Source organism: Ornithorhynchus anatinus, chromosome 1 (genome assembly GCF_004115215.2).
Source record: "Ornithorhynchus anatinus isolate Pmale09 chromosome 1, mOrnAna1.pri.v4, whole genome shotgun sequence".
Classification (NCBI taxonomy): Eukaryota; Metazoa; Chordata; class Mammalia; order Monotremata; family Ornithorhynchidae; genus Ornithorhynchus; species Ornithorhynchus anatinus.
This window is the reverse complement of record NC_041728.1, coordinates 108,266,975-108,293,131: the sequence shown is the minus strand read 5'-3', so window position 1 is coordinate 108,293,131 and position 26,157 is coordinate 108,266,975. Positions and strand designations below refer to the sequence as shown.

At 42.9% G+C, this 26,157-nt stretch overlaps 1 protein-coding gene across 1 annotated transcript in view; it reads left to right on the top strand.

Annotated features, from left to right (window-relative positions):
• GK5 (glycerol kinase 5) overlaps positions 1 to 26,157 on the top strand; it is a 75,156-nt gene extending 48,999 nt beyond the window's left edge. The window contains exons 6-16 of the mRNA XM_029070447.2: positions 2,961 to 3,036; positions 3,630 to 3,691; positions 3,790 to 3,863; positions 4,180 to 4,240; positions 4,805 to 4,931; positions 7,297 to 7,401; positions 12,089 to 12,183; positions 18,501 to 18,604; positions 20,960 to 21,019; positions 22,042 to 22,175; positions 25,521 to 26,157. Of these exons, the coding sequence (XP_028926280.1) occupies positions 2,961 to 3,036; positions 3,630 to 3,691; positions 3,790 to 3,863; positions 4,180 to 4,240; positions 4,805 to 4,931; positions 7,297 to 7,401; positions 12,089 to 12,183; positions 18,501 to 18,604; positions 20,960 to 21,019; positions 22,042 to 22,175; positions 25,521 to 25,660 (1,038 nt within the window). The 3' untranslated portion in view covers positions 25,661 to 26,157. The remainder of the gene's footprint in view (positions 1 to 2,960; positions 3,037 to 3,629; positions 3,692 to 3,789; positions 3,864 to 4,179; positions 4,241 to 4,804; positions 4,932 to 7,296; positions 7,402 to 12,088; positions 12,184 to 18,500; positions 18,605 to 20,959; positions 21,020 to 22,041; positions 22,176 to 25,520) is intronic.

Sequence of the window (26,157 nt, the reverse complement as noted above, 5' to 3'; positions counted from 1 at the left end):
GCTCCAGTTCCTAATTTGGGGGAAATTAGGAAAGGATAAGGTAGTTTTGGGAATCTCTTCTGGCCCCTCCTGATTTCTTCCCACTCCCTCCCCGACAAAATTATTCTGAGACATGGAGGTCTCTCACCCCACTCCAGGCTGTGGGCCATCTGGGAATGTGTGGAAATGTTTGGTCTCCTCATGGGCAGCTGATGGTAACAGCAGCAGTGTCTGGGGCTATAATCTCAATAAATCCCAGTAAGTATGTGGTGGTGAGGCTAGAGGGAGGAGTCTTTGTGGGAGAGGTGCACCTATACAGGGAAGATGGAATCTGGCCAGTACCCGCTGTGGGATAGGAGTTCATCTCACCTTACCTACCCACCATGTAAACTTTTGCCTGAAGTTATGTTCTGCAGTCTGGGACAGCCTTGTTCTCTTCCTGTGCCAAGGAAGAAGAACTCGCACTGTGGTTAGAGGATTCATTCATTCAGTCGTATTTATTGAGCACTTACTATGTGCAGAGCACTGTACTAAGTGCTTGGAAAGTACAATTCGGCAACAGATAGAGACAATCCCTACCCAGCAGCGGGCTCACTGTCTAGAAGGGGGAGACAGACAACAAAACAAAACAGGTAGACAGGCAACATTAACCTTCGGGGTAATTGTACATTCCAAGTGCTTAGTACAGTGCTCTGCACATAGTAAGCGCTCAATAAATACTACTAAATGAATAGTCAGAAAGGATTAATTGAGGCAGCTTGGCCTAAGGGATAGTGTGTGGGACTGAGGTTCTAATCCAGCTCTGTAACTGGCCCACTGGGTCCCTGGATGAGTCACTTAATTTCTTTGAGTTTCCATTTCCTTGCTTGTGAAACGGGGACAATAATACCTTCCTCTCTTTCTCTTTCTCTTCCTCGCTCATTTCATTTTGAGGATAAAATAAGGTAAATGATGCGAAAGCATTTTGGGAAAATAAAAGCAGCATGAGAAGCAGCATGGCCTTGTGGCAAGAGCACAGCCTTGAGAGTCAGAGGACTTGAGTTCTAATTCCACCTCTGCCGCTTGTCTGCTCTGTGACCATGGGCAGGTCACTTCTCTGTGCCTCAGTTACCTCATCTGTAAAAGGGGGATTAAGACCGTGAGCCCCACGTGGGACAACCTGATTGCCTGGTATCTACCCCGGCGCTTAGAACAGTGCTTGGTACATAGTAAGAGCTTAGCAAATACTGCTATTGTTGTTATTATTATCAGTATTAATAAAAACACTAGAAAATCCAAGGTGTTTTGTCTGGACATTCCAAGCGCTTAGTACAGTGCTCTGCACATAGTAAGCGCTCATAAAATACTATTGAATGAATGAATGAATGGACATAGAAAAAGCCTGAGCTTCACTTGTGCATGGGTACCTTTGTAAAATGCATTTTGTTTGGGACCAGTCATTGGGCAAATTTAGGATTTTCATGTATTTGCCAGGTGATGAACAGGAGGTAGAGTGCAGGATGGTGGGCTTATGAGGAGTAGGGAGGAAGAAACCAGGCCCCAGTCTCAATAATAGGAAGAATAAGAGCAGTAACAGACCCAGCTCTGCTGGATGTTTTGGGTTTTTTGGGTTTTTTTAATGGTATTTTTTAAGCGCTTTCTATGTGCCAGGCACTGTACTAAGCCACAGGGTAGACGCAGGTTACTCAGGTTAGACGTGGACATGAGGCTCGCAGTCTTAACCTTCATTTTCTAGTTGAGGTAACCGAGGCTCAGAGAAGTGAAGTGACTTGGGTCAAAGTCAGCAGACAAGTGATGGAGCCAGAACCTGGCTCCTTCTGACTCCCAGGTTCGAGCCCTAATCAGCAGGCCACACTGCTTGAAGAGGATGTGGCTCTCTAGAGCTGGGACTGACAGGGCAAGCGAACGGTGGGACTGCGTAGGCAAGAACAGCGCACTGCCATTTGTGGGAGGCTAGGGTGAAAGGCCTTCAGCCAGATCTGAAAGTGAGGAAAGTAGTGAATAATAATAATGTTGGTATTTGTTAAGGGCTTACTATGTGCAGAGCACTGTTCTAAGCGCTGGGGAGGATGCAAGGTGCTCAGGTTGTCCCACGTGGGGCTCAAAGTCTTAATGCCCATTTTACAGATGAGGTAACTGAGGCCCAGAGAAGTGAAGTGACTTGCCCACAGTCACACAGCTGACAAGTAGCAGAGCCGGGATTCGAACCCATGACCTCTGACTCCCAAGCCCGTGGTCTTTCCACTGATCCACACTGCTTATTGCCGATAACGGACAATCGTTAGCAGTTTTCGAGCAGCAGAGAGGTACATGAAACGATGTTTTAGAAAAATGGTCTGGGCAACAAATTGAAATATGGACCAGAGAGGAGAGAGACCTGGAGGCAGAAGATGCAAAACTGTAAAACAGGAGCGAGGTTGGGGCTAATGAGATAGATTTGGGGTTCGTCGGTGTAGAGGTGGAAATCGAACCTAAGAGAGCGAGTGGGCTCCCCAAAGGAGTGACAGTAAATTGAAAATGGAAGAGGACCCAATCCTGAGCCTTGAGGGACACCTGGAACTAAGGAGTGAGAAGCAAAAGAAGCAGCAGCAAAAGCAACTGAAAAGTAGGAAAACCAGGTGACTGTGTCAGAAAAGTCAATGCTAGATAGTGTTTCCAGAAGGGCCTGGTCCACGGTGTCACAGGCAGCTTGGAGATTGAGGAGGATTAGGAGCGAGTAGATTTGGGGAGAAGGTGGTCATTCATTGGTGACTTTGGAAAGAGCAAAATGGGCAGAGTAAAGGAGAAAGAAGAGAGATTTAGCAAGTCAAGGAGGGAGTTGGAGGAGAGGACGTGGAGGCCTGTGTGAGGAGTTTGGACTGGAACTGTAGAAGGGAGATGGAATGATGGGTGGCAGTGGGCATCAAGAGAGTTTTTTGGGTAGGGGTGACATGGGCGTGTTTCAAAACGGCGGGGAACATAATTTAATTTATGTTTTCCAGGTGCAAAGAGCAGTTGAAACAGAAAATTGTTGTTTTGGAACTGTTGATACTTGGTTGTTGCATAAACTCACAAAAGGTGAGTGAGAGAGAATTTGGTATTATATAGGTTTCCATTTTAGCAATAAAACCGGGTGGGGTGTCTCAGAATCAAGGCATTTTAAAACTGCTCTATAATTTGAAATTTAGGTACTGTGAAACTCTTTTGGAGAAAGCAGTGTGACCTAATGGAAATGGGCCTGAGTTTTGGAGGACCTGGGTTCTAATCCTGACCCTGCCACTTGTCTGCTGTGTGATCTTGGGCAAGTCACTTCACTTCTCTGTGCCTCAATCACCTCATCTGTAAAGCAAGGATTACTTTACTCTATAAAGTGGGGATTAAGATTGTGAACCTCACGTGGGACATGGACTGTGTCCACCTTGATTAGCTTGTATCCACCTCAGCGCTTAGTCCAGCACCTGGCACATAGTGAGCACTTAACCAGTTACCATAAAAAAAGGGGGAAATGAGTGGTGTTTGAAATAGAAATCTGATTTTGAGACTTGGAATCACTGAAAAGCTGAAGAATTTGGGGATGGGTATACTCATAAGACTTTATATATGCATTTGCTACAAATGCTAGCTGCTTTCCTTGAAGAGACTTTAACCTCTTATTTCTATTTTCACTTCAGGCTCTGAATATGCCACTGATTTTTCCAGTGCTAGTGCAACAGGACTTTTTGATCCGTATCAGGTACTGTGATTTTCTTTCACATGCCATTCTCTATAACCCTAGTTGTTTTTTCAGGTTGTCTTTGAGACTTGTGAAATACTTTTTATTCTCTATTTCAGATGTGTTGGAGTGGTTTTCTTACCTGTCTGCTTTCCATACCCTTGTCTCTCCTACCTCCCGTGAAGGATACAAGGTAGAGATCAGCCTCACATAGAAAAAAAAACCAAATTCCCATTTACCTATTCCACTGTGGGGGAGAAAAGAATTGTGAAGAAAATGGCAGTTAGTGTTATTAAACTGTATTTGAATTTTGTCAAGAAGAACAGTAGTAGATTTTATCAAAGGAAAAGCTAAAGATCCATAATATCGTCTTTTGACTGACAGTGCTTCAGTGGTATCTGTTAATAAGTCATTTTTGATCGCAGTAAAATGTCTTGTAACAATGTAAAGCTTAATGAATCTGTCTTGGGGGCAAGGTGACTAATTTTTTAAATTAATTTTATTTAAAGTCACAACTTTGGGTGTGTGGATGAACAGATACTCGGTGTGCCTATACCAATAGTGGCTTTGGTGAGTGGAAAGCGGGAGAGCCTCTCTTTGGGGGATTTTTAAGGGAATATACATATATATTTTATAGATTGAGAAATAATCAGGAAAGGTGTGGGGGGAGGCCCTGGCCCCTGGCAAAAATACAGTCAGAATGTCCTTTCTCTTTTCCTTCAGAGAGCACCCTTGAGAGCTACAGAAAAGGCCCCAGTAGAGAAACGCCCTTCTGTAGAGGGATCCACTAGCCAATACCACCTCCTTGGTTCTCGACTAATCTGACCCTGGGTTTCCTCTTTCATTCTACATGTGTGATTCATCAAATGGCTAGGCGAATTGTGCTTCAGGAGATCCCAGAGGTCCACATTGAATCGTTCTGGAGTTAATAGTCTTTACCTCTTGCACAGGGGAGAGGGGCCTTAGACAAGGTTAGAACGGGGGAGCGGGGCAAAGTACTTTCTCCTCTTCTTGTTCTTGCTGCTGATTTCTTTCAGAGATACAGAGGTATAAGAAGTAATGTTAAGAAAAGGCTTTGGACCCAGCTCAATCGTGATACTAAGTCAGTAGTTTTTATCTTCTAATTTAATATAGGTCGCTGACCAGCAGTCAGCCATGTTTGGAGAATGCTGCTTTCACCGAGGAGATGTAAAACTAACCATGGGAACAGGGACCTTTATGGATATTAATACAGGAAACCACCCACAACAGACTGTTGGAGGTAAGTGCTTGGAATTTATTTCCCGATGGCTTCTGTGAACTTGGTTCTGTCATTCAACTTCCCTCCTTACTAGTATCCAAGGCAGCGTGACCTATTGAAAAAAGCATTGAACTCGGAGACAGGAGACCGATGTTCTAGTCCTGGTCTGGTTCTCCTATGTGACCTTGGGCAAATCACTTAACTTTTCAGTCCCTTCAGCCTCCTCATCTGTAAAAGGGGATAAGATTCCAGCTCTCCTTTCCTCTTAGTTTGTGAAGCTACAGGTCAGGCAAGACCTGTGTCTGATATGACTATCTTGTATCTACCGTGGAGCTTGGAAAAGAGCTCTGGCATTTAATAAGCACTTAGCAAATTTCATTATTATTATTTTTATTATTACTATTGTCAGGTGTGTGCTATCAGTAACATGGTTAAATATAATTATTCATCCAGGCCTACATTTAAAATGATCTTTAGGGATCCTTGAAATATATTTTTTTCCAATGTGATTCAGGTAAATAATAATAATAATAATTGTGGTATTAAAGCACTTACAGTATACCAGGCACTGTCCTAAACACTGCGGTAAATAGAAGATAATCAGGGGACACAGTCTCTTTCCCATATAGGGCATGCAGTCTTAATCCCCATTTTACAGATGAGGGAACTGAGACACAGAGAAATTAAGTGACTTGCCCAAGGTGCCACATTAGGCAAGTGGCAGAGCCGTGTTAAGGATGTCATCCTCATTAAAGACCACTGCTGAAGTGGTCCAGTGAATGATCCACAGATGCCAGCTGTTTTTATCTGTTCTAGCATCCTCCACTTAAGTGACTTCCTCATATATATCAAATTGAGGAATTCACTAGGAATGGGGGGAGGGGAGGGGCAGGTGAAGCCAGAGTTCACCGTCAACGTTCACATATAAGTGTAATGTGTGTCGAATCTGACACGGATGAGGAAAAACTATTAGACCTCCCATTGAATGGAGGTCAAGTGTGGAAAGCTCTTCAGTAAATCGTATTTGCCCTGATGTTATGTTTGAATCCAGTAATCTCAGGGAGGTATTTCTAACTTCAGAAAAGTTGGCTCAAATGTCTTGGTCCCCTAGGTGTTGCGATAACTTGGGCTATACCTGAACTTCCCTAAGGCTCAGAGACATTTTCATAATTCAGAACATTTAAGTACTTTTGATAGCTTCAGTGAAGGCCCCATCTTTTCATTATAAACTTCCAAGGGATGATCAGTTGGTTTTGAAATTGCATGCTGTAAACTGATATTCAAAATACAGGGGTGACCAGTCAGAAGTGTTTTTTATTATAGTGAGACTTTTATTCGAGTAATTTTTTAAAAAATTGAAACCTAATTTGACTTTTGACAAAGCTTCTGGTGATTTATTTGAATTTTTCTGTCTGTCCATCAATATTTACTGAGCACTTCCTCTATGCAGAGCACTGTACTAAGTGCTTGGGAGAGTACAGTCGAGTCAGTAGATTCACAAGCCCTACCTTTAGGGAGTTTGCAGTCTAATAGGGAAGACAAATATTAACGTATGGGAAGCGGCATGGCATAGTGCAAAGATAACAGGCTTGGGACTCAGAGAACCTGGGTTTTCACTGTAGCTCCTCTATTTGCCTTTTGTGTGATCTTGGGCAAATCATTTAACTTCTCTGTGCTTCAGTGTCTTCATCTGTGAAATGGGGATTAAATCCTACTCCCTCCTACTTAGACTGTGAGCCCCATGTGGGACAGGGACTGTGTCCAACCTGATTATATTTTATCTCCCCCTAGCACTTAGTACAGTGCTTGGCATATAGTAAGTGTTTAACAAATCCCATAATTATTACTATAATTATTACATAATTATATATACTGTGTATAATAAAGTGGAAGTATGAAGAAGCAGCAGAATGTAAACATATACTCACAAGTGCAATAATTTTGGAATGATTTAGGAATCTTTGGTACCAGTTTGAAAGTGAGTTGAATTCTAGCGCAAAGCTTTTTTGATTAGTCCTTGTTTCCAAATTGTTAACATATGGTTTCTAGTGGATGTAAGACCAAACAGTACTATTCATAAACGCCTCCAGACAAATGAAATTGCATTTTCTGTAGAGTCAGTTCTCATAAAATGTGTGTTTTCAGTACACCTTCTAGATTTAATATCATGGAAGAAACTGGAAATATTCTTCTGATAACACATGTTGCTCTACATAAACGTGGTGTGACGTTGGAAGAAATGGTTGTGCCTAAAGTCATTCAAGTCATAAGGACTACAGAACAAGTTTTCCTCACGTAGAATTTTTCAAGCGCACAACCCATTATAGGATAAATTAACTGTATTTTATTCTCTTGTATTTACTTTGGTCTGATTTTAATTTTTAAGGCTTTTATCCACTGATTGGTTGGAAGATAGGTCAAGAAGTTGTGTGCTTAGCTGAAGGCAATGCAGCCGACACCGGAACTGCCATTAAATGGGCTCAGGAATTAAGTAAGTTGATCATAGAGCATGTCGGATTTCAATCAGTCTTGACTGTAGAATGCCTGTCTTTTCATGCTTACAAAAGATCACGTTACTTATAGACATCTCCTCCAAAAGGTCTTCCCCGATTAAGCCCTCATTTCCTCTTCTCCCACTCCCTTCTGGGTCGCCCTTGCACTTGGATTTATCCCCTTTATTCTCCCCTCTCTCAGCCCCACAGCACTTACAAACATATCTCTAATATATTTCCATTAATGTCTGTCTCCCCCTCTAGACTGTAAGTTCACTGTGGGGAGGAAACGTGTTTACCAATTCTGTTATATTGTACTCTCCCAAGTGCTTAATACAGTACTCTGCTCACAGTATATGCACGTTAAATGCCATTGATGACAGCGGAATTGACCTAAAAATAGTTTCTCACAACATTTTGTGAAGTTCAGCCAAGTCCTTTATTCTCCCTCTGCCAGTGTTACTTTTGAGAGCGCGCATCCAGCACCTACGATGATCTCAGTTGGTTTAGATAAAGAAAATACAGGGCTCTCTTCGGCAGAAGAGTGTGACGCCAGGATTGGGTTCAGGGTTTCAGCAGTGGACCCCTGACATCCCGAAACCTTGGTGAGCATCGGGAAGGGGAAATATCTTAAAACGCCCCAGTCATTCCTGGAAAGAAACATAGTATGAACCCAAATTACGGATGTGAAACTACTCCAAGCACGAAAGTACAGACATTTTCAAATACCCTGCAGAGCCGAATTTCAGGTGGAAATGGAGACAGTGAGTAAATCTTATAGCTTATGGAAGGGCCCCAGATAGTCTTAGCACCATTGTGCACAAAGTGGAAAGAGCACGGGCCCAGGAATCAGAAGGATGCGAGTTTTAATCTTAACTCTGCCACTTGTCTGCTGTGTGACCTTGGGCAAATCACTAAACTTCGTTGTGCCTCAGTTCCCTCATCTGTAAAATGAGGATTAAGACTGTGTGCCCCACATGGGACAGGGACCTTGTCCAACCTTATCTACCTCCTATCTACCCCAGTGCTTAACAAATGCCATCATTATTATTATTATTATTCTGTTCCAGCCTTGGGCAAGAATTCTTCTTCTGCTCTACCTGCCTCTCACATGTTCACTCCCTTTTTACCCTCCCCACAGAGAATGCAACACCTCATTCATCAAGTGTCAGTATCCATTCATGAATCCAGTGTTAGCACCCTGAACTGTAAGAAAATAAGATGAGAGCACAGGTGCAAGTACTGCAGATGGTTGGATTGCCATGTTTATTCAATGTGGTAATTGCAGCAGCGTGGTTCAGTGGAAAGAGCACGGGCTTTGGAGTCAGAGGTCATGAGTTCGAATCCTGGCTCTGCCACTTGTCAGCTGTGTGGCTGTGGGCAAGTCACTTAACTTCTCTGTGCCTCAGTTACCTCATCTGTAAAATGGGGATTAAGACTGTGAGCCCCACGTGGGACAACCTGATTCCCCTGTGTCTACCCCAGTGCTTAGAACAGTGCTCGGCACATAGTAAGCACTTAACAAATACCAACATTATTATTATTATTATTGGAGGGTTTGAGCCCGTTCTACACAGTTTACTTTAAAAACATTTTACACATTTTGCTCATGGTTTAGGTAAGAATTTTAAGAAACCCTCCAATTTGATGTCCAGATCAATTTGCTGAAATGTCGGTGACCAGTGACAGGGATTCCACCAGGAGAAGCCCAAATAAGAAGATTTGTGTTTATTTTCAAAGTGTAATCATTCCATTTTAAGAGTTGCCCCAGGGTAAATGGGTTAACACTAACAATTATGATAAGAGAGTGGCCTGACCTTGCCTCTGCTCTCCCGTGTTATATCTCCTCCTGTCTCCAGGATCTCAATTTGCATGTCCAACTACTCCTGCATACTATTGGTCTAAAACTGAACTCATCTTTCCTAATCATCCTAATGGGATGAGTTCCAAATCCATCTCACTTGCCCTGATCTCTCTTCTCTGGAAATGTGAGGTTCCAGATCCTAGTCCCCAGGTCAGCTCTACATGAATGCCTCACTGGAAACTCAGTTCAGTATATCCGCAATGGAATTTCTCACCTTGCTTCCCAATTCCTTTATTTCATCGAAATCACCCAACACAGTTGACAACCCAACACTTCCTCTTAAGTCCATAACCATGGCGTTATCCTTGAATCCCCCTTCTCTTTCAGTCCCCACATTTAAACTGTCACCAAATCCTGTTGGTTTTTCCTCCACTACATTTCCAGAATCTTCCTCTACCACCCCTTTGGTTCCGGCACATGGAGAACTAGTGGTAATAATGATGTTTATTAAGTGTTTGATGGGTGTAGAGCATCATACTGTGTGGAAAAAAACACACAGGGAGGTCCCTGGTCCTCAAGGGAAGGAAGAGGGGACAAGCGACAGACACATGTGGAGGGATGAAACAGTAAAGAAAACAGCTACATGAAAGGCAAGGACTGTGATATGTACAAGGAGAGGGATAGGCGTTGTGGCTAGATGAGCAGACTTTGGAACTCCTTGTGGCTCAGTCGCAGTCCCAATCACGGCAGTGAGAAGGTCTCATGCTTCCACTGCCCTTTACTCTCCCGGATGGAAAAGGAGGGGTTGGTGGGAGTCCTGGAAAAATGGCATTGGGGAGGGGATTGGCTCTCCCAGAGGTCCAGTGTAAGGGGATGCTTGGGGGTTGCTGCAGAGGAGCTGGAGAGGAGGGGATGATGAGACACCGAGTGATGTGGTAATCTGTCAGTCAGTCAATTGTATTTATTGAGCTCTGAGTGCAGAGTAAGGTATTAAGCGCTTGGAAGAGAACAATATAACGGACATTCCTTGCCCATAATGAGCTTACAGTCTAGAGGCTCCTGTGATCTGATGAAAGGGAACCCCTTGACATATTCCAGCATGACAAATGGTTCAGCTTCCTCACTGACCTGAGTTTCTAAGAATGTTCCCTTCATGTGATTTAGCTTTTTCACCTCTTTTTCTCTTAAAAAAGACATGCTAATGAAGGTGCATTGAACCGGAAATCTTCCTCAAGCTCCGGTGTATTCACTTTCCTGGAGTTCTAGCTGGAAAAAGTTATCTTCATTCATTCATTCAGTAGTATTTATTGAGCGCTTACTATGTGCAGAGCACTGTACTAAGCACCTGGAATGTACAGATCGGTGCCCTCTTTCCAGTAGAGTTGTTACCCTTTATAATATGCTTTTAAGTCCCTTGTTGGAAACGTGAAATGCTGTTCTTCTCCTTTCCTGGTTAGTACCTTGACATTTAATGATGAATGATTATAGGGTAAACTGACTTGTCACTAATGGTGGTTGCCCATGATTGGATTTATTGAATGACTATTCATCTTCTCTCAGGTTGTTCCATTGCCTGTGGACTGTAATTCTGTCTTGGCTGCACTAATTACACCTGACTTCATAGCCCATAAAATGAGGGGAAGTAGCTGGTAGGATTTTTTGGTTGCAGTTCGTGGTAGGGCAGAACATCTTAGCTTGAGCCAACTGTGAGACCGTGTCCCATGTGTCTCCTGATTGTCACTGGGAATCAGCTGCTTCTGAGAGTGACTCCCTTGCACTCCTCTCTCCACCTTGCTGCCAGTCTGCCTAAACTCTGGGTTCTGTTGTTGGGGTTGGCATATGTAGAGAGGGTGTCAAAGCCTGAGAGTTTTAGTCATTCTGCACAAGTGCCCCCAATCCTCGAAAAACCTCCAGTGGTGTCCCATCCATCTCCACAGCAAACTGAAGCTCATCAATCAGTGTTATTTATTGAAGACTTACTGTGTACAAAGCACTGTACTAAGCACCCTCACCTGTGGCTTCCAGGCACTCTCATTTATCACTCAGTCACTTCTCTCCCACTACAACCCAGCCCACACACTTTGCTCCTGACACCAACCTACCCTCTGTACCTTGATCTCATCTTTCTTAATATCAACCCTTTGATCACTCCGTCCTTCCCTTTTCATATCCAGAAGACCACCACTCTCTCCATCTTCAAAACCGTACTGAAATCATATCTACTCCAAGAATACTTTCCTGACTAACCTCTAATCTCCCTAACCTGTGGTTCCTCCCAAAAAATGTTGATCTCATTTGCAAAGGCAGTCCCTCGCAGTGGTAGGTTTTTGTTTTAAGTATCCTAATTCAAACAGATCTGTGACCTGTTCCCTGTCCACATGGCGCTTACATTCTAATGAGGCAGACGAAACAATCTCTATAGAATGATCAAAATAATTAAATGAACAACTGAATAGAGAGCTGTAAAAAACTGAGGATGGGTATAGATGAATACATATATGCTAGGAATGACTGATGTTTGGGAATTAGTTGGGGAAGGCCTGTAGGAGGAAATGGGGGCATTTTAGGAGGGTTGTGAATGTGGAAAGAGCTTTGGTCTGATAGGTTTGTGTGGGGGTGGTGTAGAGAACAGCTAGTTATTTTCTGTAATGAGCTATTCTCTAAGAACCTCGTGAAGTTGCCCCTTTACTTCCCGGTCCCTCGAATGAACACTCCGTTCCTAGAGTTTTCTTCGTGACTTACTTTCCACCTGAGTGAATGAAAGGGATCAAGTGTTGTTTGTAGGGAGCTTGTGGGAATTTGTAGGAATATTTTAACTTGGTAAGGATAGGGCTACAGATGCTGTATAATTAAGTTTTGTTTTCCCGTTTCCCATTTTGCAGATCTTTTCACAGATGCAGCTGAGACTGATAAAATGGCCAAAAGTTTATGCAGTTCTGCAGGAGTGTATTTTGTCCCATCCTTTAGTGGCTTGCAGGTAAGAAATGAAAAGGTATACTTTTCCAAACAACATGCACATCCCAAGGGTCACCCACTAGACACATCTTCTTGCCTCCCCAGAAAAACCCTGCTTCTGCTTACTCCTCTAACAGGAGAGTGGTTTAGGTAAATCTCTGGCTGGGGAGTCTAATTCTGGTCTTAATTAGTCACCCTGGGGCTTTAAGATGCTTTCTTAAAACTGCTTGAATAGCCATCTGGTTTTTAGGACTGGCCTAGGATCTCTTCAAAGTTATAGCCCCTTGGGAATTTGCTACAACCCATGAAACACATTCTGATCCTAGAAATGAACAGCGGGGACACTGAGCAGTACAGCCCCATACTACTTCAGAGCATTGTACTTTACAAGGAAATCAATTTGTTATCCAGGCTGAAAGGTTGGTAGGATACTCTTATTGAGAAAATTCCTTCATTTGTTGTCCTAAAGACATATGCTGAACCTTTAAAAAATATTTTTTTATACATTTTTGCCTTTGCCCTCATGGATACATTAAAAATTGCATTTCTTCCTTCCAAAACAAGGCTCTTAAAGGAATTGATTTTCTAATATTAAACACACCTTATGACTTTTTAAGACTCAGGATATTACTTCTCTATTCGAATGATAGACATACCAATATATCTTCAGTAACAGTGCTTTAGGAAATGTGTACTATTTAGAATTAAATGGTTGGCAAGGGCATTCTAGCCTCTAAAGTTTATTCCCACTTCCCATGTTATTGGAAGGTAAAGGCTTTCTCCCTCTCCTTTCATCCTTATATCACCCTCAAATCCACCTCCCCCCGAAAGCAAAAAAAATCCTCAGCCGCAGTTGCTCTAGGAAGTAGGCTCTGATCATCTTAAAATTAATCTAGAAAAATTTAAAAGGACTCTGCACTCCAGGCATCAGGTTTTGCATTTTATATCCTTTTCATTCGTTTTCAAAATAGTCACGCAGAAGAATATTAAGTCTTATTCATTTCCAAGAGCTGAGCTTAACTCCGTGCAGTGATTTCATCTCACCGGTTTTCAGGGTGAAAGGTAGCAACTGACGTATTTTCCATAGTTTAGAGAACAAGAGAAGAATACTTTATCAATTTGAAATTACGGAAGGGAGGTTAGGCTGGTAATTGCTTTCAGCCAAGGGTAAGATTTATGTAGGGCCTTATGGATAACACCTGTTCTAGGAAAGTGCCATGTTAACCACTTAATACTGAGAATTTCTGTCTCTGGTTTCTGGCAGATTACATCTCAATCAGTCATATTTATTGAAAGCTTTCTGTGTGCAGAGCACTGAACTATGCGCTTGGGAGAGTACAAAATAACGGAGTTGGTAGACACATTCCCTGCCTAAAATGAGCTTACAGTCTAGAGGGGGAGACAGTTAACATAAATAAATCAATTATGGATATTCATTCGTTCATTCAATCGTATTTATTGAGTGCTTACTGTGTGCAGAGCACTGTACTAAGCGCTTGGAATGAATATGTACGTAGGTGCTGTGGAGCTGGGTTGGGGGGTGAATACAGGGAACAAGTCAGGGTGACATAGAAGGCAGTGAAAGAAAAGGAAAAGAGGGCTTAGTCAGGGAAGGCCTCTTGGAGGAGACGTGCTTCAATAAGGCTTTGAAGGTGGGGAGAGTAATTGTCCTTACAAGTGTAATAGGCCTGAGTGGGGATTTATGACTTTGTTGTCATTCCTGTCTCAGATATAAAATGCTGCTCAAATACCAACAAAAAAGGATACCCAACTCCCATGGAGGTAACCACATTTGGTTTGCAATTTGACTAAAATAATTGAAATGGGAGACTGTCAGTCAAGTAGAGCATTTGCAAATGCAGAATGTTTTCACCGTAAGCCTTACAAATAACTGTGCATTTGAGAATTCTTTTATGAGAAGAAAAAAATCAAAATTCACTGTGCACATAAATGAAACTTTAAGTGTAAACACATGTAGTTCTGGTTAGGCGCCCACCCGAGCACTTCATTCCTTGAACTGTTCCTCGCCATTTATCTCGCTGCTGACCCCTTGCGCTTGTACTGCTTCTGGCCTGGGACTGTCACCCCCTTCATATCTGACAGATAATCAGTCTCCCCACCTTCAAAGCCTTATGAAAATCCCACCTCCTCCAAGAGGCCTTCCCTGACTGAACCCTCATTTCCCCATCTCCCACTCCTTTCTGCATCATCCTTGCACTTTGATTTTTAACTTAGATTCAGAGAAGCAGCTTGGCATAGTGGATAGAGCACAGGCCTGGGAGTCAGAAGGTCAAGGGTTCTAAACCCTGCTCTGCCACTTATCTGATTTGTGACCTAGGGCAAGTCACTTTACTTCTCTGTGCCTCAGTTACCTCATCTGTAAAATGGGGATTGAGACTGAGAGCCCTGTGTTTGACAGGGACTGGGTCCAACCTGATTTGCGCGTATCCACTCCAGTGCTTAGTATAGTGCCTGGAACATAGTAAGGGCTTAACAAATACCTTAATTATTATTAGTAGTAGTAGTATTATCATTCCATCCTCAGCCCCACAGCACTTATGTACATATTTGTAATATATTTTAATGTCTGTATCCCCCTCTAAACTATAAGCTCCTTTTGGGTGGGGAACATGTCTATTGCTTATTAAAGGCACATCTCCTCCAAGAGGTCTTCCCTGACTAAGTCCTCTTTTCCTTCAACTCCCTTCTGCATTGCCCTGACTTCATTCCTTTATTCATCTCCCCTCCCCGCCCCACAGCACTTATCCCAGCTTTGCCACTTGTCAGCTGTGTGACTGTGGGCAAGTCACTTAACTTCTCTGTGCCTCAGTTACCTCATCTGTAAAATGGGGATGAAGACTGTGAGCCTCACGTGGGACAACCTGATTACCCTCTACCTACCCCAGCGCTTAGAACAGTGCTCTGCACATAGTAAGCGCTTAACAAATACCAACATTATTATTATTACTATGTACATATCTGTCATTTATTTGTTTATATTGTCTGTCTCCTCCTCTAGACTATAAGATCACTGTGGGCAGGAAATGTCTGTTTTATTGTTATACTGTACTTCCCAAGCACTTAGTAGAGTGCCCTGCACACAGTCAGCACTCAATAAATGCAATTGCCTGGTAGAATGTGCACAGTGAGACCTCAATAAATACCATTGATTGCTTGCTTGCTGTGCATACAGTAAGCTCTCTAACTCTCATTGTACTAGGAGAAGCCTCCTCACCAGTCTTGCCTCCACCCTACCCCACTGCAGTCAAAACCTCCTCACATTTGACTTCAGAGCGCTCCACCCTCTCATCCCTCCTTCCCCATCTTTTCTCTTCACCAGTATTTTCCAACTTACTATTTCCTTTCCTCCCCAGACCTTCTAGCTGTACCCCACTCCCAACTCTCCTGCCTCCATCCTCTCACTGGTTCTCTTTCCACAGCTGGGAACTCCTTCCCTCCTTCCCCATATTCAAAGTCCTCCTAAAATTCCATCTTCTCTCACAGATCTTTCCAGATTATATATCCCACCACCTTGAGCCACATAAAATAAACCCACCAATCAGTCAGTCAATAGTATTTTTTGATCACTTACCATGCACAGAGAACTGTGTTAGGCATTTGGAGGAGTACAGTAGAGTAGATAGACATGATCCTTGCTGAACTTCAAGTAGGTTACAACCTAGCTGGGGACAGTAAAATAAAATAGAAAAAGGGAAAGCAGCAGGGTAGAAGGTTATGTACTAAAGTGTGGTGGAGGTGAGGTGAGTAACAGAGTGCGTAGTTACAGATTTAAATGCATAGGTGACCCAGAATGGAGGATGAATATGGGGAGATGACTCAGTGGTATTTATTGAGTGCCTGTTATGTGCAGAGCACTGTACTAAGCACTTGGGAGAGTATAATATTAACAGAATTGGCAGGTGCATTCTCTGTCCACAACAAACTTACAGCCTAAAGAAGAGGAGAGATTAATCAGGAAAAGTTTCCTGGAGGAGGTGTGATTTTAGAAGGGCTCGCAAAATGGAGAAAACAGTGGTCAGCCAGCTGAAGCACTTACAAAGTTATATAAATCCATCCTCAGCTCTCTTGTATGTCTGTTAATTCCATTGACTACTCCTTTAAAAATGTTTTTATGTCTGTCTCTCCCATTGAAGTGTAAGCTCCTTGTGGGCAGGGAATGTTTCATTTCTTTGTTTTGTCCTTCCGAAGCCCCTGGTTTAGTGCACTGCACAGTAAATACTAATACTATTTCTCATGCAGAGTAAGCCCCCCCCACCAAATTCTCATTTCAGCTTTTTCTTTATTTAATAAGCATTAAGTATCTCAATATAGAAGGCACACCTTTTTGAAGGTCAGCAGTTCTCTCTGCATAGCAAGCGCTAAATGAATTCAGTTGATTGATTAGTAACCATAAATTTAACGGATGCCAAATTGAATTCATAGTTAAATGGAGAATCACCGTGTTTCCTGCTAAGATGCAGAACATTTTTCAGATTAAATGAGTGCATGTTGAATATTCTTCTTTTCAAGAGTATGACTGAGAATAAAACCTCTTTAAGGCAAAAATCTGAAAGTTGTTCTAGTGGATGAAAATGCAGTTTGTAGTATGTAAAGTTAATATGCAAGTCTTATAGAGTAGGGAGTCATCTTGAAAGTGTTTTTTTATCCCTTGAGATAGGCGACAAATAAAGTTAGAAATGAAACTTCTAAAAGAAAACTCAATGGGTAACCAGTAGCTTAGCAAACTTATTTTCATTAAATTTGAAAGAGGAGGATAGTTTCAGTTTCTGAAGTTATATTTGGTTTAAAAAATATCTTTGCATCATTCCATAAAAAAGAGAAGCATCGTGGCATGGTGGATAGAGCCCAGGCCTGGGAGTCAGAAAGGCCTGGGTTCCAATCCCAGCTTTGCCGCTTGTCTGCTGGGTGACCTTGGGCAGTTCACTTAACTTCTCTGTGACTCAGTTCCCTCATCTGTAAAATGGGGATTAAGACTGTGAGCCCCATGTGGGACAGAGATTATGTCTAACCTGATTTGCTTATATCCACACCAACACCTAGTACAGTGCCTGGCACATAGTGCTAAACAAATACAATTATCAAATTATTATTAAATATTAAATTCTCTTGACCTCAGAAAGTCACCTTGTATTCTCTGTACAATATCAGTTGGATTTGCCTTCTACCTTCTCTCTCTGGGCTGTATCCATTTCATATCCATTCATTCATTCAATAGTATTTATTGAGCGCTTACCATGTGCAGAGCACTGTACTTGGCACTTGGAATGTACAATTCGGCAACAGATAGAGACAATCCCTCCCCATTGATGGGCTTACAATCTAATCGGGGGAGACAGACAGAAACAATAGCAATAAATAGAATCAAGGGGAAGTACCTCTCATTAACAAAATAAATAGGGTAATAAAAATATATACAAATGAGCAAATGAGCACAGTGCTGAGGGGAGGGGAAGGGAGGGGGGAGGAGCAGAGGGAAAGGGGCGAAGGGGGTAAGGGGGCTTAGCTGAGGGGAGGGGGGGGGCAGAGAGGCAGCAGAGGGAGCAGAGGGAAAAGGGGAAGCTCAGTCTGGGGTTTCAGTGGTATCAATGGCCTATTCATTCATTCATTCATTCATTCATTCATTCAATCATATTGGTTAAGCCCTTACTATGTGCAGAGCAGTGAACTAGGCACTTGGGAAAGTACAATACAACAATAAACATTGACAATCCCTGCCCACAAGGAGCTCAGAGTGTTGGGGAGTGGTGTGGGGGTGGGTGGGGAGAGGGTGGGTGGGGAGACAGACATCGATAAAAATAAAAATTATAGATATATACAGAAGTGCCGTGGGTGGAGGGGGCAAGGGCAAAAGGAGCAAGTCGTCAGGGTCTCCCAGAAGAGAATGAGAGATGAAGAAAGTAGGACTTAGTCTGGGAAGGCCTCTTGGAGGAGATATGCCTTCAATAAGGCTAGACTTCCACTTTGGCATCTTGCCAAGGAAAAGGAGGCATTCTTTTCTCCAGCTCCCACTGCTTATAGACACTGCCTATTCCAAAAGACATTTCCTCTGCCCCATTCCCCTACCAATGTGGGTTGGATCAAACATGAATGCAGGCTGATAGTAGACATTATCAAAAATACAAACTGTCCAAGGATGGCCTTTTATTTTTGATCTTGAAACAGGACACGTAAACTAGCTTTACCCTGTTATCTTTATGCTTTGTCTCTCAGATGGCTCCCCCGTCGTGTGCAAGTTATTTCGTTTCTTACTCTTTGAATTCTGTCCCAAAGTCTAGAGAAGAGACTTATTAATTCACTTGTATCTTTTTTTCATTTTAGGTGCCATTAAATGACCCATGTGCGTGTGCCTCTTTCATGGGTCTGAAGGCTTCCACCAATAAATGCCATCTTGTACGAGCCATATTGGAGGCTATAGCTTTCAGGTATCAAGTGCATGCCATTTATCACATTCTTTTCAACTTTAGTCTTTCATTCATTTGTTCATTCAACTGTATTTATTGAGCGCTTACTGTGTGCAAAGCATTGGACAAAAAGCTACTGTCAGGTTACTGTGGCTTCGAATACGAGCCACCTGGGTGAGGTTGCAACATTTACTTTTGGAGCTCTTGTTCCGAAATCTCCGATTCAGTTTACTTGCCCAGTTGCCCCACTTTTCGCATAATTTTTACAAGCCCAAAACAGGGGAGAGGCTGGTATACAGGGAGTTAATAAGTGCAGCATCAGAGAAGCAGGAGAAGAAGAGGAGAGGAAAAGGAGAAGAAAAAGAAGGATAAGAGGGTATGCCTGTTGTACTTTTCCAAGGGACCCGTACAATAGACATTCAGTGAATTAAATTAACCTCCACTCCCTTTTCTCCCTACCCAGTCATGCACACTTCAAAAAGGAAACTTTGCCATTTGAATTTATATTCCATGGTGTCCTGACCCTACATTTCCCCCTCAAAACTTCTGTTTCTTCCTCAGAATCGTTGGAGGGGCGAGTTATGTGGTGAAAGCTATTATGTGAATAATTGTGGTAGTTAAACTAATAGTGCTCCACTTGACCTAGAATTTTCTCAAAGTCCCCTCGTTCCTGGACCAGGCCCACGCCCTTCTCTTCTGGTTCCTCCTTAAAAAAAGTTGGTTTGAAACTCCAAACCAATCGATGAGTGTTTGGTTGGGCTTCACCTACAATGGAAGTGGTGGAGTTTTCCCCACGGAGGCGGGGGGAGGTCCTGAAAACTTGCATCCAAAATAGAATTGTTACAACCAGCGTAGGCCCTGTCCTCCCCGGCCTTCCCCATCACTGTAGACACCACCACCATCCTCTCTGACTCACAAGCCCGTAATCGGCATCATCCTTCACTCATCTCCTTAGCTCAACCCACATATTCACTGTCACCAAATCCTGTTGTTCTGCTTTCCCAACGTTGCTAAAATCCATTCTTTCCGCTCCTTCCAAACTGCCACCACCCCGATCCAAGCATTGATCGTATCCCACCTCCTCTACTGCATCAGCCTCCTCGCTTACCTCCCCCGCCTCCTATTCTCTCCCCACTCCAGTCCTTACTTAACTCTGCTGCCCGGATCATTTTTTAAAAAAAATTCAGTCCATGTTTCCCCACTTCAAGGCCCTCCAGGGGTCGCCCCTCCACCTCTGCATCAAACAGAAACTTATTAATGTTGCGTTTAAAGCGCTCAATCGCTGTGCCCCCCTCCTCTCTTACCTTCCTGATTTCTTGCTATGACCCAGCACACTCACTTCATTCCTCTAAAGACAACCTACTCGCTGTACCTCAGTCTCATCTGTCTCGCCGCCGACCACTCCCCCATGTCTTGCCTCTGGCCTGGAACCCCCTCCTCCTTCATGTGCAACGGACCATCACCCTCCCCACCTTCAGTGCCTTATTAAAAGCACATCTCCTCCAAGAGGACATTAAGCCCTCTTTTCCCCGACTCCCTCTCCCCACTGCGTCACCCTTCCCTTGGATCTGTACCCTCTAAACACCTGATATTCATCCCGCCCTTGGTCCCACAACACTTAAACACATAATTATATTTAATGTCAATCTCCCCCTCTAGACTGCAAGCTCCTCGTGAGCTATTTAGACTTCTCCCTCTTAATTAGATTGTGATCTCCATGTGGGACAGGGACATAACCCTCCCAAGTGCTTACACCAGTGTGTGATGCATAGTAAGCATTTAATAAATACCATTATCCAAAAAAGGTCTGCCAAGTTTGTTATATTATACTCTCCCAAGCATATAGTACAGTGCTCTGCACACAGTAAGCACTCAATAAATATAATTGATTAATTTGTTCCTCTCTCTGGTGAAGAATTTGACAAAAAAGATGACTGTGTTTTATTTTTCAAATTCAAGTGTTTGTAATGATGGGCCTCTCAACTGTGCAAAATAATAGCAATTTTTGTTTCTTAAAATGCTTTCTTAACACCTACTTAATAGAAATTGAGCTTTATGACTATCATTTTTAAGGGAAGTGGCTTAGCTAGTTCAATTCTCTTTCTCTTTATGCTTGAATGAAAAGCAAAGTCCAGCAATGGTATTTATTGGTTTGTGGTTAAATTAGACATCATGAGTTCCCTTTTATATTAAAATGGAGTAAAAAGCATGCTTTGGAAGGTGAATTACTTGTTTTCCATAGCATCAAATTGTCTCTCTTTATTTGGTCTACACTTGAATCTAGATTACAAAAGCAAATTCCTGGCCATGTAAGTGGCCTATCCATTTTTAAAGTACAGTATAATTACTTTATGCTTTTACTCTGTCTTTTCATAGAAACAAACAACTGTATGAGATGATGCAGAAGGAAATTCATATTCCAGTTACAAAAATTCGGTATGTAGCATTTTTTCAAAGGCCGTGTTTATTATTTGATGAAGGCTTCCATTTACCCTCAGAGGTTTAGCCGGAGTCAAGCTTTTTACTATAATTATAGCTGGTTTTGCTGATGACCATAAAGGTTTCACCTCTGTTTTAACTGAAGATGGAAATAAAAATAACTCAAACATACCCTGATAAACTACATAGGATAGACAGGTACATGGGCTTAATCCCTCTTGGAAAACTCATTCATCGACTTAAATGAGAGGTTAAGCACTCAGTGCCAAGTTTATGAATTGAAGGGAGAACGGACACAACGCTTCCTGACAAGGATCTGGTTCTCGGGCCCGCTCTCCTCAGAGACGGAAGCAAAATTAGCTATTGGTGGACTTTAAAGAGAGTGAAGTCGACATTTATGTGGAGCATAGAGGTGGTTTTGGTTGTGTAACACTTTGGTGATGACAGCTGATGAAAGTAACACCAGCATTCAGGCAGGCCTCGTCCCCTAGTTCCTGAGAACTAAACAATCCTCTAGTGTGGGTCTTTCCTCAGGGCTTCCCCCAGTTTGGATTCATTCGAGGGCATGTAGACTGAACCAGAACAACTTACCTTGGCACTCTCTGCTCTGGGTTTGAGTCCCTAGAGCAACTCCAGATCTCCTGGAGAGTCCGAGACCAGTCTTGAGTTTGAGGAAATGTGGAGAACATGTCTTATGACCCCCAAAGCGGTCCAGCATAGTAAGCACTTTTGTGCGAGGGTGGTGGTAGAGACTGGGATTTTAGCAATCCTGGAAGTGCGTCCAACAGATGCTTTATTGTAGCGTTGGTGCATTGTAGTATTGGTGCATTGGCTGCTTTTTAACTCAAGTAAGCTCTCTTGTCCCGTCACACGTGGCAGTGAATTGTGAGATAGGATTTTGAATGATATTAGGCCGTAAAAACCAAGTCGTTATAAGAGTACTTTCAGTTAGAATACTTCTTTGACTATCGCCATCGGTACAGATGTTTACTATTGGACCTTTTGTTCCTTTTCCACAGGGCAGATGGAGGAGTTTGTAACAATAGTTTTGTGATGCAGATGACTAGTGATTTAATTAACGAGAAGATAGACCGGCCTGCCCAAGTAGACATGTCTTGTCTAGGAGCTGCATTTTTAGCTGGTCTTGCTGTTGGTATGTATACACTTTGAAAAGACAGGATTTTTTTTAAAACTCTTTGCGGTACATAGGGTTTATTTCAAACCAGAGTAGTTTAGCAATGTAATCATTCTATTATTTAGATCCCTGAAAGCCTACGGAGTCCTGGTCTATACTGCAGCACCGTTCTCCTGGTATTTCATTGTCAGGGGGATTTCAAACTTGTATAGGCACTGATGTAGAATGGTGGAAATAACCCATCCTTTCACAGGGGATCAAATTGGAAAGCTCAGTTCAATGCTTTGACTTGGTGAGTGAGCCAAACTTCACCACCACCATCTTTTTAGCTGAATAAGAAGAGGCATGATGGCCCTCAAGTCTAAGTAGTGTGATTACACTGCTGTACATCACTAAGGAGTGTGTGGGTTCCTGCTGTCATTCATTCAATAGTATTTATTGAGCGCTTACTATGTGCAGAGCACTGTACTAAGTGCTTGGAATGTACAATTCGGCAACAGATAGAGACAATCCCTGCCCAGTGATGGGCATCATGCAAGACTCTGAGGGCCATTGCCTTTACTATTTGTCAAGCACTGTTCTAAGCACTGGAGCAGATATATTTTTTTCAATGGTATTGGTTAAGTGCTTACTATGTGCCAAGCGCTGTACTAAGCTCTGGAGAAGATTGAAGCTAATTGGTGTTGGACACAGCCCACATCCTAGTTGGCACTCGCAGCCTTAATCCCCATTTTTATAGATGAGGCAACAGAGGCCCACAAAAGCTAAGTGACTTGCCCAAGGTCACACAGCAGGTGAATGGCGGATCCAGGATTAGAACTCAGGTCCTCTGACTCCCAGGTCCCTGCTCTTTCCACCCTGTCATGCTGCTTCTCAAGACACAAGATAATTAGGTTGGACACACTCCCTGTTTCACAAAGGGCTCACCGTGTAAATCGGAGGGAGGAGGATTTAATCCCTATTTTAGAGATGAGGTAACTGAGGCAGGTAGAAGTAGAAGCAGCATGGCTCAGTGGAAAGAGCACAGGCTTGGAAGTCAGAGGTCATGGGTTCGAATCCCGGCGCTGCCACTTGTCAGCTGCGTGACTGTGGGCAAGTCACTTAACTGCTCTGCGCCTCAGTGACCTCGTCTGTAAAATGGGGATTAAGACTGTGAGCCTCACGTGGCACAACCTGATTACCCTATATCTATCCCAGCGCTTAGAACAGTGCTCTGCACATAGTAAGCACTTAACAAATACCAACATTACTAAAGTGACTTGGCTAAGGTCAGACAGCAGGCAAGCGGCCAAGCTGGGATTGGAAACCAGCTCCACTGACTCTCAGGCCCGTGCTCTTTCCACCAGGCCATGCTGCTTCTCCAAACTCCCAACTCTTACTAGTATACTGGAGGATTATAATCCAGAGAAGCAGTGTGGTTCAGTGGATAGAGCCCGGGCTTGGGAGTCAGAGATCATGGGTTTGAATCCCGGTTCTGCCACTTATCAGCTCTGTGACTTTGGGCAAGTCACTTAACTTCTCTGTGCCTGTTACCTCATCTGGAAAATGGGCGTGAAGACTGTGAGCCCCACGTGGGACAACCTAATTGCCTTGTATCTACCCAATGCTTGGCACGTACTAAGCACTTAGCAAACGCCATCATTATCGTTATTATTGTTACAACCTTGATTTGTGTTTGCAGTAGTCTGGACGCTTTGTACTGAACCATCCACACTGTCTCCCTCGGTCCCTCTTTGCCCAGCAACAGCAAGACTGACAAGGAGGCAGGTTTGGGTTGTGATCATTGGCAGAGTAGTTTAGCGAGACCTCATCAAGTGCAGGTTCTGGTGCACTTGCCCAAGCCGTAAGCCATTGGTTGAGCTTGGAACTCGGGTGGAGCTTTAGCAACCCTATTATGTCGTACTCTCCAAGCACTTAGTACAGTGCTCTGCGCACAGTAAAAATCGCTCAGTAAATACATTTGATGGATTGATTAAGGGTTGGAGGGGATCTTTTTCTCTTTGTCCGTAAACAGCGAAGAGGAAAAACAAAGCAAAAAATTAAAGGGCAGCACCCCACGGCAAACATAACCGAAAACAAAAAAGTAAATGGAAGAAAAAGAGTTAGATTCCATGTGCTCTTGAAGGTAAATGCCCATTTAAAGTATTAAGTGATGGTGGTGTGGTGAGGCTGTTGATGAGGAAATAAACTCAGGCAAAGTCATTGCGGCTTTGGGCTGTGACCCTTTCCGTCCTTCTTTAAGAGAAGCTACATGGCCTAGGGGAAACACCACCGGGCTGGGAGTCAGGGAACATGGGTTCTACTCCCTGCTCTGCCATTTGCCTGTTTTATGACCTTGGGCAAGTCATATCACTTTGCTATGCCTCAGTTTCCTCCACTAAATGAGAATTAAATACCTGTTCTCCCTCCCCCTTAGACCGCGAGTCTTACTCGAGATAGGGACTGTGTCTGACCTGATTATCTCTGTCTACCCCAGCATTTAGTACAGTACCTGGTACATAGTGGGGATTAGGACTGTGTGTGCCCGATGTGGGACGTGGATTGTGTCCAACCTTATTAGCTTATGTCTACCCCGGAGCTTAGTGGAGGCCTTAGCACATAGTAAGCGCTTAACAAATGCCATTTAAAAGAAAAAAAAGAAACGTGGCCCTATGAAAAATGGCATAGATTTGTCCAGTACCGGAATGTGATTCCTTAAGGGAATGGTTCCATTTAGGATACTGAGGTTGCTTGCGTTCTACAAACAGAACCATTCTGGAAGAACCCCCCTTTTCCCTTTGCTCTCCCTCCCCCCACACACACACCTTCTCCTCTCCCCCTTCCCCTCCCCTCAGCACTGTGCTCATTTGTATATATTATTTATTACGCTATTTATTTTGACAATGAGGTGTATATCTCCTTGATTCTATTTATCTTGATGATGTTGCCTTGTTTTGTTTTGTTCTGTTTGGCTTTGCTGCCTTTCTCCCCAGTTTAGACTGTGAGTCGTTATTGGGCAGGGATTGTCTCTATCTGTTGCCATATTGTACATTCCAAGCGCTTAGTCCAGTGGTCTGCGCATAGTAAGCGCTCAATAAATACTATTGAATGAATGAATGCTACTGCTTTCCTTCAAGCAGGATTGAGTGAGTATGTGAATGCAAACCCAGGAATATATTTACAGATTGAAAACCACCCTGGAGCTGGCTGTACATTGCCAGTAGTTGACCAGGAATAAGGTTGGAGGAGAAAATGTGCAGATGTTCCACGATGTGGATAATCAGAAATTTACCGGAGTTTTCTTTAGCTGCCATTTAAGTGTTTTGAAGTTCCTTTCTCATTTATGTCGATGCGGCATTTGTCAACCAAGTTTGTGTTTTTTAGGATTTTGGTCTGACAAAGAAGAGCTGAAGAATCTGAGGAAAAGTGAAATGGTTTTTGAGCCACAGAAGAAATGGAAAGAATATGAACATAACATGCAAAACTGGATGAAGGCGGTTCAACGTTCTATGAACTGGTATTAACACACACTACGTGGAAGAATTCTGTATTTTTGAAAAATTGTTTTCTATTCAGTCAAATCTTTACATTGATAAGGCAACAATACCTCATGAACAAAACTTTCCTTTGGAGTTTACGCTTACGAAACAGAAGAACACAGAAACGCACCCGTCGCTTTCCACAAATCTTCCTGCTGCTATCTGATCGCTCCATTATTACTTTGGAGTCTCATTTTTTCTTTCACTTACCGGAGACCAATTTTACGTTAAAGCTCATTTATTTCTGGAACATGATACTGCTGGACTGAACCACGTGCAGGTGCAACTCAATGAAATTCAGGTTCTGTCACTTGCATCTTCAACTTTGTATGAGTTTTCAAGTCCGCATACTATAGAAAAGGAAAGATTTCCATGCCAAAAATGTCGTATCTCTTCTGAAGCAACATAACCATTTGATAGTTTTCTAAGCCATAATCGTTAAAATGTTCCATATCAAAATATGAGCTCAGTTTAATAACTGT